Source organism: Lolium perenne, chromosome 7 (assembly GCF_019359855.2).
Source record: "Lolium perenne isolate Kyuss_39 chromosome 7, Kyuss_2.0, whole genome shotgun sequence".
In the NCBI taxonomy this organism is placed as follows: Eukaryota; Viridiplantae; Streptophyta; class Magnoliopsida; order Poales; family Poaceae; genus Lolium; species Lolium perenne.
In genome coordinates this window covers 191,685,905-191,708,603 of record NC_067250.2, presented here as the reverse complement: position 1 = coordinate 191,708,603, position 22,699 = coordinate 191,685,905, and the positions used below count along the sequence as shown (strand labels likewise).

Below are 22,699 nucleotides of genomic sequence, written 5' to 3'. Positions count from 1 at the left end.
TTTTGAAGTATTTTTTCTCTAAAGTATTTTTCTTGTATTTTTTAATAAAGAGAATATATTAATATCGCCAATATATCAATTACGTTTAACCTCTGCACACAACTAAAAAAAAGAATTATAAAAAGAAAAGTTCCTCTACATTGATCTATTCATTGTAGCCAGCAGACCAAACACCACCAAAACAACACCAGAAATCCATCTTCTTCAAAAACAACGCAAAAGGAAACAATGCACAAGCACAACCGTCGCCCTTATCATAGATCATATGTACTAACCCTGGAGAAAGTTCACTCCCACAAAAACAATGTCATCTACAAGGACATTACCACACACAACCACTTAAGATCAGACCTTGGGCTTTCATCCTGAAGTTAGACTCTGAACTTGTCATGTGTTGTCGCCCCCACTTGTCGATGCCACTACTCCAAGTCACGAATCACCAAACCACCCCATCGCCACCAGGACTTGAACCACCATGAATAGCCCTCAGATCTTGGCTTTTATGCCATTCTCCGCCACTGACTTCACCATGGAACTAAAGACGTGTCCCACGATGGCAATAGACAGCAGAGCTTCCCTCGCTCCCTCAGAAACCAAACGGTCAGAAAAACATGGTTACACACGATCAAATCCCACTCAGCCCGGAAATCTTCATGCATGAATCGCCTAGTGCAGTTCGCCAGCGAAGCCCTCCAGAACTCGACACCTTGGCCGGATCAATGAAGACAAGCATCAAGAAGATCTTTGTCTTGGTGCGAGAGGAACCCCTAGGACTGCCCCTTTATTCAGGCCGAGCAAGCGGCCCCCACGCCGACGGCTGGCCCCTTCCGGTGGAAGAAGAAGCAAGCCAACGTAGGAACCATGCGCTCGCGCCAGCCCGATGGTCTCTATTCCGAGCAGGATGCCTAGCATGACGCCACAACGAGGCAACAGCGTGCACCGCGCCGCCTCTGCACGCACCTCCGGGCGACTGACAGCCACACTGATGGAGGATCTAGACAGGAGCATAGTCCTACAGCCACCACGTCACCCCATGGTCGGCCCAAGGGTAGCCGCTGCCACCGCGAGCAGGGACCGCCCGAATGCCGTGAGACCGCTCCACCACGCGGGCACCATGACTAGGGGCCACCGTTGCAACCGCATGACCGAGGATTGCCGCCCCAGCCCTCCGCGTACAGATGGTCACCGACACCGTCCCCATCCGCTACCAGCGATTCCCCGCCATGAAATTTGCAAGTTTCACCAATTTGCAAATTTCCCGTGCTGGATAAAAAAAAATACCCCAAACTCTCAAACCGGCCTGCAAATTTACAAGTTTGACCAATTTGCGGTGTCTGCTAAAGTAGGGTGTTTGACGTTCATGAAAAAACTTATACTTAGCTAATGAAATGTCTAGTGTGCATCACTAGATATTTGTCTTATCAGAATCGGAGAATTGAAATGTTTTTCTCTTCCACAGCTCTATACAATCGATCACACAGGCTTCCACAGTTCAACCCCAAGCCCAAAAGCCCTCCAGAATCCATAGTCTACCCACTTCAGTCCAGTCCACCCTGTCGTCCAATTTTCCATTCCCCCCTCCCGCCTACACAGCCCACTCCCCTGTTTCAAAATTCGAAACCCGAACCCCAATTCTCACCCATCCATCGCCATGGCGCCGCCGCTGGACTACGGTAAGCTACCCCCAAACCCTAATCCCAGTGCTACCCAATCGAGGGCTAACCCTAACCACAACTCATCTCCTCCGTACGTGTGCAGCCACCGCCGCTCTGCGCGTGCAGCTCCTCCAGGCGGCCGAAGGCGGCGACCTCCGCCTCTTCAAGAGTACGCGCGCTCTACGCTCCTCTCTCCTATTCTCCTCCTGCTCGCGCTTTCAGACTCGCCCCGACGCTCATTTGGGGGTGTTTTTCGTTCCGTGTGGTAGAGACGGCCAGGGCGCTGGACGGCGGGAAGGGTCGCCTGAGGGAGGCGGTGGAGGCAGCGATCGCCGCTAACTGCGGCGCCGGGCCTTTGCACGTCGCCGCCGTTCACGGGAGGATACCTGTGTGCGCCTACCTGGTCGAGGACCTCCAGTTCAATGTCGACACCACCGACGAGTCAGGTTGTCTCTACTCTTCCATCTCCTGTTAAAGCAAAACCGTAGGGGTTCAGAAAATGAATGCCGAGTCACGTTGGCAAATGTGGGTGACTGAGCAGCTATCTCCAGCTGCACAGCGGAATTTCATGAGTTTGATGGAACTTGTAGTATATGCCGTTCGAAAGATGCCTTTTCTGATTGTTTGATTTGGCTTACCGCATCAGTGGCATCACCTAGCCAAGTTTGTGCAGGGGAATTAAATATGAGAATTAATTGGCTTCCAATGTTGAGTTTGCTGACGTCATATCTCAATGGCAGTTTTGGTTAACTCGTAGTTGTTTTAGATTTGGTTTTATATCGTATTACTGTAATATGTGATGGATTGACCTCAAAAGTAATTTTGGTGTACTTGTAGTTTCTTTAGAGTTGGTGTTTTTCTTACTGTAATATGCGAACGATCGATTGACTGGTTCATGCTTCTAATCAAGGCAAGGGTTCCCTGCATAAATGAAATTGCTCGTTTAATCTGATTTACATGTTGCATGATTTTGAAGAACCATTTCCCTATGTTATCATGTCTCTGGACTCTGAAGGCCTCATATCGTGTACTACAACAATTCCATAGGTTGCTTCCTCGGTTTTAGCTTATTGGATTAAACATAATGGCTACATGTGTAAGTCAGCCTATAGGGAGGGAGTTTGATTTCATTATGTCATTTGTTGTCTGTGTCATGAAAAAAGTGTTCGCCACTGGCTTTAGCTTAACTAAGGGGAAATAGGCTTGACTCGGAAGCATAAAAGAAATTACAGCAAAACGAAACTTATGATATTGTTATGTACCAGCATCGCATGTGTTGTTTCGACATAACATAGACCTATTTCACCACGAAGATCGATGACCGCAAATTTCAACATCATCTACTTATCGTTCCAAAAACCTCTACCCACTTGTTGTCCACTGCTATGCATCCACTTGCTTTCGAAGGAAAAAACAATGTTTATTAACTTGATCCTCTTCTTTGTGCATAGCATATTTTACTTCAGTTCAGTAAGAAACTTTAGGGTTATGACAAATCATCTTTGAAGTTCACAATTACTTCTTTATATATGCTTGATTGAGTCAATCTGGGTATTAAGTAGGTAGTTTCTTATTGCGTGACATTCTTATGTGCAACATACAAACATAATGCCGCCTCATACTGACATGCCAATTCATCAAAGCTGAATCATACCAAGATTATTTGTGCGTATTGACATATCTATCCTTGTTCCGTGTTAAATTTCAATTGCATCCTTTTAGTGCTTATCCGTTTGAAATCAGCACTATACACTCATTTACAAAGCCACATCAAAATGAAGTATGTTTATGCCATGCGTTGATAAACAAGTTACTTTTAATGTAAAACAAGCACTCTTCGCTGTAAGAATCACAGTTTTGCTAAGCTCATTCTTTTGATGACTATGATAGGAGAGACACCTCTGAGTTATGCAGTTGTTAATGGAGTTGTGAACACTGTGCGGTATCTTCTTGATCACGGTGCCAATCCAGATGAGCCTATTGGTGATCTGAGGTGTACGGCCCTCCATATGGCAGTTACACAAGGTCAGTCATCTATTTTGTTTTTCTGCAAGCAACTTTTTATAATTATTTGTTTATTTATTTTTGATGAGAGCAAATAATTGTGGGGTAACCATTACATCTTATAAGATAGAGAATGAGCCGTGTAATAGTAAGATTGTGCATTTTTTTAGGACAAGGTTCACATAGTTATCTACTTATGCTAGTGCTCTACTTGTATCTAGAGATTTCTCCATGCTGAATGAGTTGGTTGGACTGATTTAAATTAATTCTTTTCATGTTTGTGCAAGTAAATGACATGTTTCATTATAAACTGACTAGATAACATCTGGTTGTTCATTGACCGAAGCAGTGGATTTCAAACTTCAAAGAGTCACCAACTGATCACTCTGTAGTGTCAAGACTTCTCTATATAAATTGTAATTAAGCTACTTTTGTCTTTCTTTTAATTTTAAATATGAGAACTTTTTCTCGCCAGGAAATGGTCAAACCTCTGTAATCAGACTGTTTTCAGTTCAATTAAATTTTGTGTTTAAATGTTCAAATGAAACCGCACAGCAGGAAACTATTTACTACTGATATCAGCCAGGAAAATTTGCTATTCATTGTACAGAATTTTTTGTAACCCCTTTCTAAATCCTCGCTAGGTAGTTTCAAAACTCATGCTTATGCGAACTGAATATGACCAGAAATTGAGATGTATGGACAACGATCCATTCCTACTTTTTCGATAAAGGGAATACATTAATATCAGAAGATACCAATTACACCCAGCCTCTGCAACAACGCAATGTCCTAATAACATTACGGATGCACACAGCCAAAAAAGGGAAAAAGAAAACTAAGAAATAAAAGCCCCGCTACAGTATCCCAGCCCTAGCAACAATATACATCCACCACCAAGACAACACCTGAAATTCAGGCTCTTCAAAAGCAACGCTTCCAAGAAGGGAACAGTGCACAAGCGCCGTCGTCGTCCGATCAAAGATTTTAGGTTTTCACCCTGAAGATAGTCTCCGCTCTCAAAACAATGCCTTCAACAAGGACATTGTCAGGCACAACCAGTTAAGGCCAGATCTTGGGTTTTCACCCTGAAAGGTAAAACTCCGAACATCACATGTGCTGCCGCCCTCACTTTCATACCACTGTTGCGAAGTCCGGAACACCAAGCAAGCCCCTCAACAGCGCAAAGACTTGAACCTCCATCAACTAGTCCTCCAAATCCGGCCTTCATGATATTCTCTTCTTCTGACTTCACCATGGATCAGCTGTCACTTGGTGCCAACACAGAAAAGAGCTTCGCGCAGCACCCTCCAAAACCAAATTGTCGGAATAAAAGCATGGGCGCGCACGACCGAATACCACAGATCCAGCAAACTCCAGGCAATAGAAGCACTGTTACACTCGCCGGCGGCGCCTTCCGGAACTCAACACTCCGGCCAGATCATGAAGGGCAGGCCTTCGGCAGGTCTTCATCTTCGCCCAAGAGAGACCCTAGGACCGACGCCTTTATTCAGGTCAGGCCCCCACGCCGGCGACCACCCCAGGCTGGCCATGGTTGCCACCAGAGACACCAAGCAGATCGGGTAGTCCGAAGACACTGCACACACCTGGGCACCGCCGCAGCTGAAAGCCAGCCCTCCACCGCCGGCCGCCGAGAGACGAGGAGAAGGGGACCTAGGGTTTCCCCTTGCAGCCCGCCCCCACCCCTCCCTCCGTCGCCGGCAGGGCGCTCCACCACCTTGTCGTCCCCCATGGCATCACTAAGCCAAGGCCAAGCGCCGCCATCGAGGTCCCCAATGAAAGGGCCGCACTCCGGCCCGAGGAAGACGACCCACGCCCGACCTCCTCGCGCGAGATGACGAAGAATCCCCGCCGGCGCCGGCGCCGGCCGGCCTTTGCCAGACCGCGCCCCCTGGCGAGGGAGGGGAGGGGGAGAGGGGGGAGGTGGCGACGGCGGGTAGAGGTTCCCCCGGCCGCCACGCGGGGGCTGCTCGGGAGGAGGACGGGAGGGTTAGCAAGTCCATCTAGGTTGGGCTACATCTAACTATCCTCATCCATTCCTACTTAAGACTAAAAAAATCTAGAATTGTTGTCTACTGCTTATGTTGTTGTCGTATACTTCCATTGACTGAGGTTCTCTCTGGATTTGTTAGTCCTCATTAGTGTTGCAGTTAATACCAAAGGTAATAGCAAATGAAACTACATTTTCCACATTAGATGTTAGTACGTGCCTCTTAACATTTGAGATGGTGCACAGCGCATTCGGATGACCAGAAGGTCTTTCGTTCCTTTCACGGACATGAGTGATGAGATATATGCGAGTTTTTTTGGGCTGGAGAACTGCCTATACATAAAGAGGAAAGATAATAAACTTTATGTTCTGGATATGCTATATTATTATACTTGGAGAGTGGACTTTCAGAGCAGGTGCTTGGTGAGCACTCGTATCTCAGACCATCTATACTGCATCAAGATCCATGCTAGTTCTTTTTTCCCCTCTCAAACAATTTCTCATTTTTGTATCTATTACACCACACATTGTTTGAACTCAAAAATTTGCAGATCACACTTAAACATAACAATTGAAAGGTGGAAAAATATTTTAGATTTTTTATGTCATTATCTATATATGTATTTCAAAAATTTATATTGAATTTTAAATAATTTAAATTTTAAATTTGCACAAAAAATTCCAAACTATTTTTCCTGCATTCTATTTGTTATTTTTGAGCAACTTGCAAAAAAATCAAATTGAAATATTACATAATTTGGAAGATACAAAAAAGACAAAGTGGCAAAAAGTGCAGGCGCACCTGCTCCATTCAAGTTTTCTCATTATACTTGTTATACTTGTCTATAATAGTGAAAACTGTGAAATAGTAACAATATTGACCTATTGCATGGTCTTTATTTCTAATTCAGGAAACTGTGAAATAGTAAAGGTCTTGCTCTCAAAAGGCGCTGATGTCAATTTTTATTGCCACTGGGGAACGCCACTGCATATTGCTGCTGCATATGGGTTTGATGATGCTATGAAGATTTTGTTAGACCACAATGCAGATGTAAGTGTCACTATTTTACCTTGTTTGCTCCTTAAAAAACATGGTAAATGTTATATTTTTGCACTAATTATGAGATTACATATTTGTAACCATGTTCTGGCGATATAGTTGTATTTGTGTTTCTGTTGATACCGCATCTTGCTGCATGCCTGCTAACGTCAATCATATAAGGTTGCTGTTCTTTTAATGTATGTGACCACATATTTGTAACCATGTTCTGCCAATATGGTTCTACTTGTTCATATTTTGTGTATACCTCTTCATTTTTTGTTCTCCACATCTACCAACTTTAGCATGCACAAGTGCTAATTTTCTTAGTCTTCCTTGTCAGTGTAACAAATCAGTTTGCATTGCCGACACACCTCTCATTGTTGCTCTCCGAGCTCACAGGCAGAAATGTGTGAAGCTTTTGATTAAGGTATTGTGCGTTGTTCTTGCGACCAGCTGAAAATAATGAAACTCTTATTTAGAGGTATCTGCAACATTTTCTTTGTAGGCTGGTGCTGATCTGAAGGGTGTTGGTAGTGCTGCTCCCATAATTGTTGCTATAACTGAGGGCTTAACTGAGTGTCTCAGGTGCTTGATAAAGGCTGGTGCTGATCCTAACGTCCTCGATGATGTAAGTTTTGGCCTTTTAACTCTGTTGGTAGTGCATGTTCTTCACAAACGGAAATTGAACTGGACAACCAATTATTATATTAAGATTTCTTGAAGATGTTCCGATGGGAACGTATTTGGCTAGCATCTGGAAGGGCGGGAATTTATAATGGTAATTCCCTTGTAACTAGCCATACTACTCAAGGCGCTAAGGCCGTTACAAGATTTCGAATTTTAGACTCAGACTCCAATGAATTGTTGTCTTCCTTCTGCATGCCTTCCTGGGAAGTCCTGATAGCCTCATGCCCAGGGCAGCACTGGTATTATACACACTAGAAAACATCTCTACCTCCCTTGCTATACAGATTGTCCGAGAACTAGAAGGTAGGATAGAGATCCTGGAGTGCTGGAACATCCTGATGTTTCAGTGTCTTGGAGACCTTCCTTCTGAACCCTGTCATACGCTCGGGTAAAGTCGGCTGTGCTCAATCCTTGGTGGCCTTGTGTGATAGCCTGGAGACCTTTGAGCACGACGTAGTTGATTTGGCCGCTGTAATACCTATTCCCCGTTGTGTTCTGATGGGAATGCTTAGGCTACAATCTGGGAGGGCAGGAATGGCTAGACGCAGGCGGGGGGCAGTGCATGAGGGGAATATAGAAGGAGCAGATCCTTTACTAGATCCTATTAGTACCCTTATCCTAGGAGAAGGATGCACGCTAGACTCAAGGTTCACTGCATGGATCCCCTCCTGACCTATAGTTTGGATGGAGGGAGTAATTTAGAAATAATGTATAGGTGAAATTTTCGTTATTGCCATGGTTCAGTTCTTTCTTTTTTTTTTTTTTTTTTTGCGAATATGGTTCAGTTCTAACCAGATGTTTTATGCCACTTATAGCTGCTATGTTAAGATGTCTCTGTGATAGTGTCCTAACTTTCGTTGGTGCTTTCGCCGTTTGAACTGGAATACCTTGTGTTCATCTGTACCTTACTTATGTTTCTATGTCTTTCCCTTGCAAGTAAAATATGTCTATTTATTCTTAACAGTTTGGATGTCTGCCAATCGAAGTTGCTGCGTCTCACAATAGCCGAGCAGACGTTAAGATCCTATTTCCGCTGACTTCTTGTATTCCATCTGTGCGTGATTGGAGCATTGATGGGATAATTGCTCACGTAAAATCAAGAGAGGAGGTATGAACTAGAGCAACTTTCTATATTTCAGATTATTTTATTGTTTGGTCTTGACAATTTAACATTGACAAGTTCCAGCAGTAGAGCATTTCTTATACTAGAGGATCTTCAATGTGTGCCCTGATGAAAGCAAGTATTTCTTGCACCAAAGCGTTTCCTATCCTATTAATTCTTCAATGCATGCCCCTGAATTGAAAAGCTGATATGCATGTGAAGGCCAAATCATCTTTCTGGAAGGAATGAATGAAGTTTGTTTGCTGTGAACTATGGATTATTAAATTTATAAATTCGTCGACACTTAAGGGTCTAGTAGCAGGGATAGAAAATACTAACAAAGTAATGATTTGACTTTTGCTTTCTAGCAGTGTACCACGTTTTAATTATAAATTGTGGACAGAGGTGAGGGCCTAACCTGAGGTAGGGATAGATGGTAGCTGTTGGGAGGAACTCTCTCTTGTTAGGGTTACTGAACTCTGAGATAGAAGCACTTTATATAGGTCAAGAACTGGGCTGGGCCAGTTGAACCACAACATAGGACAAGACAGCCCAACAGGTCATATAATAGATTCATCAACAGTTATCCAACATAAATTGTCAAAAGTTTCTGATATGGCTCCTGGGTGGAGTATCAGCATTGGGGTAACTTAGTTCCTTTCATTGGTTTGGCAGTTTGGGTGGGGGTGGGTCGCTGGAGGATATGTAAAAATAAACACTTACTTCACATAGGTCCAACTAATATCAAGTTGGCTGATTATATCTGCTACCTTCCAATCCAGATGTATCTGATATATTCCAATGATACAGGATGATCCTATTCTGAACATGAATCCAGCTAATATGAAGTTAGAAGCAAACAAAGCATACAGGAGAAAAGATTATATTGCCGCAGCAAGGCTCTACAACACGGTATTCTGTCCATGATGTTCTCTTATTACTCCTAGTTTATAACTGTGTCTTACAAAAGTTATGTAGTTTCAGAAAAAGTATTACTTTGATGTGTCGCAATTGTATGGCTTACATGTGTATTCACGCCATGTGTCAGAAAATAATAATGGCAGCCCATTGATTGGTTTGTTATTGAAAGCCATTGTCATTGTGGTGAGTGGAAAATGTGTTCACTGGTAGGACCACTGTCTTGTGTTCCAGGCCTTGTTGCTTTAGACTAGTCATAGTGGGAAGTGACATATAGTAGTAACATGTATATGTTACTACTCAATGTTACTACCTTCATAGTGATTAGTAACATCAAAGTAGTACTCCCTCCATCCCACGGAATAGGGCGTAAATATTTTTTCAAAATTTCACCATAGCTTAAGGCGCGTGGTGTTGTTTAACCCATTTGTCCCAAAATTGCCCCTGACAACGATTTAAATTCTCCTAAAAAATGGGGACTGCCATTGGCTGTGTCGGCGCATGCAGGGAAAAAAGCTGAAAATTGGGAGAGTAGCACTTAATGCGGGGCTGCAATTGGTTATTCATGGTGTGCATGCGTCAGTCGCGAGAAACCAGGAGCCATGCGTAACAACTTTATGGTGAGGAATTAGTGGCAAACCATTTTTATTAGGGGCAAGTTTGGAAACTTTCTGGCTGCTTATCCCTTCTTAATTGCCGTGCAAAACAATTTGCGCCCTAAGACTAGTCACAATGGGAAGTATCATACACTAGTATCATGCACATGATACTAGTTTATGATACTACCCCCACAATGCATAGTATCATAAAATAGTATCATAGTATCATTATATTTAATGTTTTGTAGAATCTCAATGCAAATATGTGTACAAGATGTGTTTGCCATTAAGTTTTCTAGTTTTACGTGCTATGATACGGTATCATATTATGATACTACTCTCATCTCTCACCTCATTAAATGGTGTGCCACATCAGATTTTTGCCAACATGGCATGCATGATACTACCTATGATACTCCCATTGTGGCTAGTCTAAGCCTTGGGTCGGAGGGAGTATCATAGATGGCTTCATTAATTAGCTTGTAGACACATTGTATCTCGGGAAGTGTGATGTTACAGTAACTAGCTATGTTACTCAATCTTACTCTCTCCTCATTAACTCACTGCCACATAAGCAAATTTGCTGAGTTGGACACGAAGTTACTACCGAAGTTACTTGCACTATGAGTAGTCTTAGCCACTACTGTCAGGTAAAGTGTGGGTTGTCCTAACGGGGTATAGAACAGTAGCCCCTTTGACTACCCTTTTTTAAGAGCAGAAAAACAGGATCTTCAGCATCGCCACGGACGGCCGAGTCCTTACCGACCACACCGACATGGCCGAGGCCGCGTTCCAGCACTTTGACGCCCTCCTTGGTACCACAGTCGCTAGGGAACACACCCTGGACCTCTCCCAGCTTATCGAGGCCCATGATCTGCAGGAGCTTGAAGCGCCCTTTGGCACGGACGAAATCTGGAACGCGATTAAAAGACTGCCGGCCAGAAAAGCCCCCGGCCCGGACGGCTTCACAGCCGAGTTCGTCCGAGCTTGCTGGCCCACGGTCAGGGAGGATTTTGTCGCTGTCTTTCAGCAGCTCTTCGATCAACGAGGCCGGGGTTTCAGCAAGCTCAACCAGGCGCTCCTGACTCTCCTTGCTAAGCGACCTGACGCTAGCCACTTGTCGGACTACAGACCTATAAGTCTCATACACCTAGTCGCGAAAATCTTTGCCAAGGTTTTGTCGCTCAGATTGGCCCCACGCCTTGGCACCCTAGTCAGCAACAACCAGAATGCCTTCATCACGGGTCGGAGCCTCCACGACAACTTCGTGTTAGTAAGACAGTCAGCAAAGCTCCTGCACCAACTGGGCGAACCGCGAGTCCTGCTCAAGCTCGATCTAGCAAAGGCTTTCGACTCGCTCTCTTGGTCATTCCTCTTCGAGGCCCTGCGATGTTATGGCTTCGGGAACAGGTTCCTCGAGTGGCTGTCGATTTTGCTGTCATCTGCGAGCACGCGCATCCTTCTTAACGGCGAGCCCGCCCCCCCCCATCTGGCATCAGCGAGGGCTAAGGCAGGGCGACCCCTTGTCGCCTCAGCTCTTTGTCCTTGCCGTCGATGTGTTAGGCAGGCTCTTCAAGCACGCCGTCCAGCTGGGCATCCTACAACGGCTCCACCCGAGAAAGGACATACCGCCCATATCCCTATACGCCGACGACGTCGTCCTCTTCTGTCACCCCACGGCCAACGACCTTGATGCCGTCAGGGAAATCCTACACCTCTTTGGTCGCGCTTCCGGCCTCAACGTCAACTTCTCCAAGAGCTCTGCAAGTCTTCTTCGCTGCAGCTAGGAGATGGCCACGCCGCTGCTCACACAGCTTGGCTGCCCTGTAGTGGACCTTCCGATCACCTACCTTGGCATCCCTCTAACACTACGAAGGCCCACTGCAGCACAGCTCCAGCCCGTCATCGACAAAATCGTCGGGCGCCTACCAACCTGGAAAGCCGGTCTCATGAGCAAACCCGGGCGTCTGGCAATGGTGAAATCTGTCCTATGCGCCATCCCCATCCACCAATTGCTTGCTTACGCCCCACCAAAGAAAGCCCTTAAGATGGCCGAGAAGATTAAACGCGGGTTTCTCTGGGCTGGTCGCGCCGCCGCCAACGGAGGACACTGTCACGTTAACTGGAAGCGTGTCTGTCGCCCCATCTCCCTCGACGGCCTTGGTGTCCAGGACATCGAGCGCGCCGGCCTCGCTCTCAGACTGCGCTGGCTATGGCTCTCCCGCACTGACGACAGTCGGGCATGGAGTGGCCTCGACATGCAGTTCTCTGCTGACGAGCATGCGCTCTTCTTCGCCTCGACCACCATGCGCATTGGGAGTGGCCAACGAGCACTTTTCTGGGAGGACAGGTGGATCCATGGCAGGGCTATCAAAGAGCTCATGCCGCAATTGTACAATTGCGTCCCAAAAAGGCGTCGCAAGGCCAGATCAGTCGCAGACGGTCTACTCGGCAATGCCTGGGCTCGAGACATACAGGGGCTGCTTGGAATCCACGAGATTGGACAGTACCTCATGCTATGGCGCATGATCCAAGACACCGCGCTCAATGACCAACCTGACCAGCTGGTCTGGAAGTGGACGGCCTCCGGCATCTACACAGCCAACTCATGCTACCTAGCCACCTTCCACGGATCGACGACTTGCTGCTCCTGGAAATTGGTTTGAAAGACATGGGCGCCACCCAAAGTCAAATTCTTCCATTGGCTGGCAAACATGGACAGATGTTGGACAGCGGAGCGCCTGGCCCGACATGGCCTCCCTCACCACCAACGTTGCCTCCTCTGCGACCAGGCGACGGAGTCGATGCACCACCTGATGCTGGAGTGTCCCTTCACCTGACAGACGTGGCATGAGGTCCTGGCCTGGCTGCGGATGACGGCGAGACCACCTGACGGCGAGCCCAGCCTCATGGACTGGTGGCACCACGCCAAACAGGACACGCCTGCACCTCTTCGCAAAGGGCTTGCATCCGCCACTCTCCTGATCCCATGGATGACATGGAAACACAGAAACTCTTGCGTCTTTGATGGAGCCCAACCTTCCTTGCAACTCTTGCTGCAAAACATCAAGGATGAGCTTAGGACTTGGGCTAGAGCAGGGGCTCAGGGCCTACGAGTCGTGCTGCCACCAACCTGGGATGTGCACTGATGTTCATGTTTTTTTACCTTACTCTGCCTCCTAGGAGGATGTAAATAACTCTATCTTTTCAATGAAATGAAACGCAAAGGTCCTTTGCGTTTTCTCGAAAAAACAGAGGCCTCTACCTCCGGTTTCGTTCCATCTTTCTTCTACCTTCTCTTGTCTTTGCTTAAAAGAAGGGAAAATGGGAGAGGCGGGGCATATGAACTCATGACCGTTTCGTCCTGGGCTCCCGCGAGTCCCAGGGCGAAACCCTAGTCCGCCGCCGCCGCCAGCCCCGTCCTCCTCTCCCCCGCCTCGCCGCCGCCAGGAGGCGCCACCGGGCGAAGCTCGGTCGGCGTCGGCGGCGGCGGGGCGCCTTCTCTCCTCCTCGCGGTGATGGCGGCGCGGGCGGCATCGGTGAGGGAGGCGCGGCGCTGGGCGGGGCGTGGCGGCGCGGCTGTTCAACGGCGGCGCGGCGGCTCTGCAGGTTGTGCGTGCTCGGGCGGCGGCGGCTTCCGCGGAAGCTTCGCCACGGCGGGCGGCGCGAGCTTGGCCCGATGCGGTCTGATGGAGGCGGGCGGCGCGGCGCGAGAGTGGGCGTCCACGACGCTTTGGCGGTCGGCGGCGGCGCTACGACCTGTGAGTGGAGCCGGACGGGCAGCGCGGCCAGGGCGGCCGCCTCGCGCGCGGGCCGGGGCAGGGGCCCCGGGCCCGGCCGAACCCACCAAGTCCCCAGATCTAGTGCCACAGGCAGCCATGGGGCTGCAGGTGCTGCTCTGGCCACTTCCAGGTCCGTGGTGGTGCTGCTGGCCGACGAGCGCTCATGGAGGCGGATCCCTTGCTATGTGGTCCTCCGGGCTCCCTCGGATCTGCGGCGGGCGGAGTTTGGACGCCGGGGCGGCGGCCCTGGACGGTGGGTGGCGACGTCGACCGGAAGGCGGGTGGCGTTCGCGGGTGCTGGCCGATCTCCTTGGCCGTGTGGACGGTGAGGAGTCGGTGGGTGGCTGGGTGCGGCGTGGTCGTGCTCCGGCGCGTTCTTCGTCTGTTCGTTGGCGTCTCCACTTTCCGGTCTCTCTGCGCCAGATACGGCATGGTTGGTCCCCGGACTGCCCGTTCTGCGTCCGTGCGAGTTTGGTGGGGAGCTGCCGGGGGAAACTCTTGGCTGGCTCGGTGCCAGCCACATCGGCAGCGACGATTCTATCGCCGTTCTCCTTCTTGAAGGGCTGGTGAGGTAACCCTCCCCTATTCCTCTTCTTCCCGGGTGAAAACTCAGGCTACGGCCGGGCGACGATGGCGCAATGCGTCGTTCTCCTCCTTGGAGGCGCCGCTTTGGGTTGAGGGGACAGAGGGCTATCGGTGTGGTGACAATGACGGTGGTGCGGTTTGGGTGTGTCTTTGGTGAGGCCTATGGCGGCAGTCAGCAAGTTCAAGGCTTTTTTGGGCGCTCAACCACCTCTATGTTCTGTGTTGGCCGATGAGATGGGAAGGGTCCCTCCTTCGGCGGCAGCAAGGCGAGGCGGTCTCGGAGCCGGCTCTTCATCTCTTTGACGCTGGTGCTTCTCCTCTTCGCTTGGCACGTCTCTTTCCGTCCGCGGCAGTTCTCCGTAGCTTGTACTTGTGGGCTCTTTGGTGGCGCGGCCGAGTGGAATTCTCTGTAGTTCCTCTAGGGCTTTGCCTCTTTCTTTTACCTTGTTCAAGTTTGTGTAATCAGCACCATTGTATCCTAGCCGGTTGATGGCTTTATTAATTTAAAGCTAGGCTCTCGAGCCTTATGTTTAAAAGAAGGGAAAATTAGCAGCCGTTGTTGTGTCTTTGTACGATCTTTAGAATGGGGGGAACTTGATGAACGTGAATTATTCAGGTACCCTGAACCCTCATAAGGCCCCAGGGATGTTTCTCCCTGCTTTCCTACAAGTTATGCAGTGCCATGTCATATATCGGACTGGAATTTTTAGTTCTGAATGATTAAAAATACTGTAATTTGGATGTCTTAAGTCTTCATCTAGTAAAATCTGCATCCTGTCCAATTGGTAATTGGGTTTATCAGATAGTTCATGCCCAGGTTGCCACTTTAACCTTTTCTTAAAGGTTTTGCCAGTCAAGTTCTACACTTCTACTCATACAGCTGCTCCTAACAAATTCTTGTTTAAGTTTGTCAATTAGCTAATTTGATCATTGCTGGTTTGGTTTGTCGGTGTAGGCATTGAGTTACTTTCCAGAGGATAAAACATTGATTTCAAATAGGAGCCTTTGCTGGCTTAAGATGGGCGAAGGAGACAAAGCTTTGCGGGATGCTCAAGTTTCCAGAGCACTGCACCGTGATTGGCCAAAGGCCTGCTTCCGGGAAGGGGCTGCTCGTATGCTATTAAAGGTAAAATTCTTTTTGTATGATTTGCCTTCTTTGACTGTATTTTCTGCAGGAAAATCCTTTTCTTGATGATGCGTTGGTCCTTCTGTCTTCAGGACTATGAAAAGGCATGTGATGCATTTGTTGATGGCCTCAAGATAGACCCAGGGAACGCTGAGATTGAGGATGCCTTAAGGTAGCCTACTTTTCTCTGTATGCTCAAGTCTTAGTTTGGAAGGAGAAACTTCACTAGATCTGGTGCACACAATAATTCAACGGACAAACACATCTTATCTATAGCTTTCATGATAGAAACACATGCATTGACTCACCTGGTGAACTAAATCAGCCAAAGTAAACATCTAGCCCATAGTCTGTAGATGATTTTAATTCCAGTCATTTGGAATGTGGATATTTCAGAACTGATACAGAGCTGAACCGTTTACTATGATATTCCTACGTACTTACCAAATAGTGGTTGGATCCGGAAGAGCATTATTAGGCGTGCACAATGCATTCTACAGTGACTATATGCTCTTTGTATATGCAGTAATTATATCCAAATCTGGTTATGCAGGGAGGCTTTACAGTCCTTGAAGATATCTGACGGTGCCAAGAAAGACCACTGAAGAGTTCCTCCTTTTTTATGACTGACATATTCAGTTGTGACATTTTATTCTGTTCACGAGCTCATCCTCGAGATGAAAAATGGGTCTTAGCTTCTGGCCTGTGCAGGACTTCTTGCTCTCACAGGCATATATGGCGTAATGTACTTTTACTAGTGTGTCCATCCACGTACTTGTGTCGGAGATATGATTTGATTGATTGCTAAGTGCTCACTCCCACTTGTGTGTAGCTAAAGAACATTGCTTGCATACATGATTATTTAGAAACCGTGGATCATGGCTTCAATCTCTATTTAGTTTTAAACCCATGATCCTGTTTTTTCTTCCAATTTACTCTTAGACCGACTGCCATTTCTTTTCTTTTTTGAAATAAACATCAATATATTAAGCAAGCAAGCCGCCTCATTAAAAACCTTCCAGTCCCCTTCGGTACCCTGTTAAGGAAAAGAGTGCGTAAGAAACTTGCTGCTTTGGGTTCAAATATTCGGTACAATCTCCAACAGAGTTACATCATGAATAACATCAGCTCTGATAAAATTAGGAGGCCTATCATCCCAAACTAAACTAGTACTAGTTTCATATCCATGCTTTGCTAAATTATGAGCCACCATATTTGCTTCCCGATGACAATGTTGGAAGACCACCAAGTCCATCCTACTGGCAATTTGGAAACAATCAGCTAGCACTGCCGTATAGGGACTAAACACTTCGGTATCTCCATTGCATGCTTGAATTAATTCCAGAGAATCCGATTCAATATGCGCCGAAGAACACCCAATCTGCTCAAGAAACTGTAACCCTCTTAACAGCGCCATTGCTTCTGCCTGAGCCGAACACATGAGATTATTCAACAAGCAAATTTTACCAGCTATGGCCTCACCCTTATCATTTCGCAAAACAATACCAGCAGAACCCGAACCATTCGCATGGTAAGAAGCATCTACATTTAATTTTTGATGACCCCTTGGCGGTTTTGACCATTTTACCTCTCTCTCAACAGCTGTATGTTTCACAGCACCAAAGTTTGCTGCCAAGGCGTTAATAGCAAAAGCTGAACTCTTTGGAGGGCTGACATTCTCATCTTTAACTAATTCCCTGCGTTGCCACCAGATGTACCAACAACCAACCGCCAGCAGTTCATGTGTTTTAACATTTTCAAGCCAAGATACTTTAGAAGTTGGAGAGCAAAGGATATGTTCCAAGACAACCGATCCTGATCTGTCAACCATTATTGCATGCTCAATTACAGCAAGTAAGCCGAGCTCCCCCCAAACCCGTCTTGCTTCCTAGGATACTAAGGATGTAGGATAAGGAACGCTGGAAGCTTGGCCGCTAAATACGTTTTATCACTTCAGTACCCGAGATTTGGGGCATCACACGCGCAAACCCTACATTATATGACTCAGCTCCAACTCCGACACTAATGAGCTGACCTGAGTTGAAACTTTTCGCCTGTTAAAAAACCAGTTCAATGAGTCGAGTTGCAAGTACGTTGGTAAACTCGTTAATATCCTTTAGTCAACACCAAAGAAAAAAAATACTAGTATGTAAAAGATGAATGAGCACTTTGCCAAAATCTACATGAAGATGAATAGATGATGAACCATCATTTTTGTACTCTTACTCCGCCATGATTTGGTTATGTTGTACAGTTTCTTCATAAACTTATCAACCTTATCGAGTCAACTTGGATTACTGAGTCGTGACAAGCTGGGGTTTAAGTGTTAGAGATGTAGTCTTCTTTCTTGTGTGTCCACATTCTATAAGGGGTTTCTTAAGTTGAACAAGTATGGTCATCCTTTATTGGGATGTTCTTCATGTGAATGATAGTGGCTCATTACCAACATGATATCAGAGCCCAAGATAGGGTCTCATACACGCTGCAACTCCGTGCTCTTCCTACCACCACCGTTGCTGAATTCTTTCGACAGTGTGTTGCTACTTGTCGTTCCGCTTTTAGATCGAGCTCTGCTTCTTGTCCTCGTCCTCGAGTTGTGCGGGCCACCTTCCTCGTTCCCATCAGGTTCAGCCACCGCTCATGTCGACCTTCTCCGGCCGTCGCCCCAATCTAGTTGTGCCCGCCTCGTTTCGGCCGGCCGTCGCCCGATTTGGCCGCGCCCGCCCTGTCCTGGCAGGATGCCGTCCCGATTTGGCCGTGCCCGCCCTGCTCAAGCCGATGTTGCCCCTCACCGCTGGTGGCCGACTCTGTCCGTGGCTGGGCGGATCTGGCCGCTGCCGCTCTTGCGGGGGCATGCTCCGTGGGATCCTCTTCGTCTCAGTCAGGACCTGTTTGCCATGCTCGATCTGTTATGAGGCCTGAGAGTTGACTAAAAGATATTATAAGGAAACAGTCCACTATGGCATCCTCCTTGACGGGCTATGTCAACATTCCTCATTGTCCGGTGACTTTTGATGGCACCAACTATGTTGAGTTTGCCGGCTTCACACACATTCATATGTGTGATCTTTGCCTCTGGAGTGTTCTCACTGGTGAGGTCCCATGTTCGTCGCGCCCCTGTTGCTCATGTGGCTCCTACACCGCCCATGCAACATGTCCTTGTTCCTGATGCTTCCTAGGATACTAAGGATGTAGCCAAGACCGCTGAGTCTGATGGTGCTTATGATGCAGAGTGCTGGAAACCAACTAACAAGAAATCATAACAACAAGCATAAAAGGAAGGAAATGAAGAGAAACTTGAGCTTTGTGTCCATTTTCCAGCCTTGTAGTCCGATTGTGTAGGAAGCGAAGTTGGTGAAGAAAACACCATTAAGGGATTCCCACCATCGTCAACCTCCAAAGACCAAGAAACATCCCATCGCCATCCATTTCCACCTCTAAAAGAAAGCTCCCTGCTTTCTCTCCCCAGATCGGAGGGTGTCGCACATGCCCGGAAGTAGACAACTCTCCCTGAGCACGCATGGGAAATGGAAGCCTTCTGTCGGGGAGGAGGACTTCGTGATGGGATTCGTAGCATAGAAAACAAAAAATTTCCTACCGCAAGAACGAAAACCAAGCCAAGATGCAATCTAAAAGATGGGAGCAACGAGAAGATCACGAGACTAATCCTTGAAGATTTTGAAAGCCTACGAGATTAGATCTCGTTGTTGTTGTAGTCGATCACTTTCCGCTTTCGAAAGTGCGTAGAAGATCTTGACGGTGCCACAGTCGGGCAGCACCTTCGTACTCGGTCACACGTTCGGTGTTGATGATGACCTCCTTCTCCCCGTTCGAGCGGGCAGCGGAAGTAGTAGATCCTCCTCGGAATCCCGGCAGCACGACGGCGTGGTGGCAGTGGTGGTGGAGATCTCCGGCAGGGCTTCGCCAAAGCGTATGCGGGAGAGGTGGAGGAGGAGGGCGGCTAGGGTTTAGGGAGAGGGGGCGCCAGCTTGGGCAGCCTTGAGGGGTGCGGCCAACTTGGTGGAAAGAAGTGGCCGGCCCCCTCCCCTTGTCCCTCATTATACAGGTGGAATCCATAGGGTTTGCCCAAAGTCTTCGAATAAGACCCCAATTCAAAAACTGCCATATGGACGAAACCTAGAGGGACAGGGAATCTCCCCTTCCTCCTTTTCTTTGGCCGGCCAAGGAGGTGGAGTCCACCATGGACTCCACCCTCCCACTTGGTTGGCTGGTTAGGGTTGGTGGAGTCCTTCCGGGACTCCTCCTTCCATAGTGATTTATTCCGGATAATTCTAGAAACCACCTTCCATAAATTCACCGGATCATTTCCAAACTTGGAAAGTGACTTCCTATATATGAATCTTATTCTCCGGACCATTCTGGACCTCCTCGTGATGTCCTGGATCTCATCCGAGACTCCGAACAAAACTTCGAACTCCATTTCATATTCCATATCTACTTAAAACGGCATCAAACCTTAAGTGTGTCACCCTACGGTTCGTGAACTATGCAGACATGGTTGAGACTTCTCTCCGACCAATAACCAATAGCGGGATCTGGAGATCCATAATGGCTCCCACATATTCAACGATAACTTAGTGATCGATTGAACCATTTACATACGATACCGATTCCTTTTGTCACGCGATATTTTACTTGTCCGAGGTTCGATCATCGGTATCACGATACCTTATTCAACCTCGTCTCCGACAAGTACTCTTTACTCGTACCGTGGCATATCATCTCTTGTGAACCATTCACATGCTTGCAAGCTAATCAGACGACATTCCACCGAGAGGGTCCAGAGTATATCTATCCGTCATCGGGATGGACAAATCCCGCTCTTGATCCATATGCCTCAACTCATACTTTCCGAATACTTAATCCCACCTTTATAACCACTCATTTACGCAGTGGCGTTTGATGTAATCAAAGTACCCTTCCGGCATAAGTGATTTACATGATCTCATGGTCGAAGGACTAGGTAACTATGTATTGAAAGCTTATAGCAAATGAACTTAATGACGTGATCTTATGCTACGCTTAATTGGGTGTGTCCATTACATCATTCATCAATGACATAACCTTGTTATTAATAACGTCCAATGTTCATGATCACGAAACCATGATCATCTATTAATCAACAAGCTAGTTATACAAGAGGCTTACTAGGGACTCTTTGTTGTTTACATAACACACATGTATCAATGTTTCGGTTAATACAATTATAGCATGACATGCAAACATTTATCATAAACACAAAGATATATTATAATAACCATTTTATTATTGCCTCTTGGGCATATCTCCAACAGTCTCCCACTTGCACTAGAGTCAATAATCTAGTTTACATTTGTAAAGATATAACACCTTGGCCTTCTGGTGCTTTATCATGTTTTGCTCACGGGAGAGGTTTTAGTCAACGGATCTGACATGCTCAGAAACGTATGTATTTTGCAATTCATTTGCGTCTCAACGCATCACTCATTTTCCAAATGAGTCGGCATTAATCACATATGTTCAGTCTTCTGGTGGAACCTTAATTCCGCGGTCTGAAATATGTCACTAATATTGTTATACACAATATAGCTTCAAAGTTCTGACACTATCGGAACTACACCAAGTTCTCAAAGAACTCTTCGACTTAAACATCCTCAGTCATTGTCAAAACAATGACATACTCTGCCTTCGTTTGTAGAATCCGTCATAATATTTAGAACTCATCTAAATCTAGCATAGACAACTTCTAGCTCATTGTGCTACCTTTTAAACAACACTTAGCCTAAATTGAGATTGAAATTTTATTTTTATATGTGACAAAACTAATATCAGTGCAACACCTTACATCAATTTGTTTGTCATTTCTCCATAGAAAACTATATATATATATATATATATATCATTGGTTCTTCTAAAGTACTCAAGGATATTCTTACTGTCGTCCAATGATCATTGATACGTCTCCAACGTATCTATAATTTCTGATGTTCCATGCTAGTTTTATGACAATACCTACATGTTTTGCTCACACTTTATAATGTTTTTATGCATTTTCCGGGACTAACCTATTAACGAGATGCCGAGGTGCCAGTTCATGTTTTCTGCTGTTTTTGGTTCCAGAAAAGCTGTTCGGGAATATTCTCGGAATTCGATGAAACAAAAGTCAAACCTCCTATTTCTCTGAGGGACACACGGAGCCAGAAGGGCAAGCCAGGGGGAGGCCCACGACCTCCAGACCATAGGGGGCACGGCCAAGGAGGGGGGTGCGCTGCCATATGGGGTGGGCCCCCCGGGCACCCCCTCGCGCCGCCCTTTCGCCTATATATTCTTTCGCGACGCGAAAACCCTACATCAACAGATAATACTCCAGAAAGACTCCCGGAGCGCCGCCGCCATCGCGAAACGTAGTTTCGGGGGTCAAAAGTTCCTTTTTCGGCACCCTGCCGGGACGGGGATTGACCCCCGGAAGCCTTCTCCATCGACGCCACCGCCTCCATCATGCTCCGTGAGTAGTTCCCCCATGGACTACGGGTTCTAGCAGTAGCTAGTTGGTACTCTGTAATATCCCAGGTTTAGAGGCAATAAAATGAGAGAACACCAAAGTGTGCATTGCATTCATGCATAGAAAATCCGGGGAATTTTCGCGCGTTCAAATAAAACTTACCACAGTAACTGAAGTTTCACTTGACTTGCTGGAATTGAAGTAGATCATCAAGTCAAGCGCTATAAACTTCACTGTGATCTTTGCTAAAATCCTGTTTTGGGTAGAGATTATTTGATCTATGGGCTAGATCAAATGGAATTAGTTTTAACAACAAACAACATCTTAAGTAAGGGTCAACTACAAGATCTTATAAGGGATCTCAACATGACATTCCTTACAACAACACATGAATAATTATTCAACTATAACTCAAAAGAACACAATTAATTGAGAAACTATTCTTTACTTATCTTTTCCATGTCTTCTACTAAATAAATATTCCTACCATGAGTCGCATGGTATATCTTTTCAACTACAAGACTTGAATCCATGTCAAGGACATTCCTACTAGTTCTTTATTAAACCTTGACCATTCCAACCTTGTTTTCCAACTCATGCCATTAAACCTTAGAAAAAGGAGAGAACCATTCATATGCTTATATTATCAATTGGGTAGAACCTAGTTTAATATTCAAACCCTATCT

The 22,699-nt window shown here is 46.6% G+C and overlaps 1 protein-coding gene across 1 annotated transcript; it reads left to right on the top strand.

Annotated features, from left to right (window-relative positions):
- Nucleotides 1-1,557: 1,557 nt before the first annotated feature.
- LOC127314679 (uncharacterized) lies at nt 1,558-16,405 on the top strand. Its single transcript, XM_051345187.2, has 12 exons — nt 1,558-1,673; nt 1,759-1,824; nt 1,925-2,101; nt 3,546-3,680; nt 6,582-6,721; nt 7,053-7,139; nt 7,218-7,340; nt 8,364-8,507; nt 9,312-9,413; nt 15,341-15,511; nt 15,604-15,683; nt 16,065-16,405. The coding sequence occupies exons 1-12, from the start codon at nt 1,652-1,654 to the stop codon at nt 16,114-16,116; spliced, it is 1,299 nt and encodes a 432-aa protein (XP_051201147.1). The 5' UTR covers nt 1,558-1,651; the 3' UTR covers nt 16,117-16,405.
- Nucleotides 16,406-22,699: the final 6,294 nt, after the last annotated feature.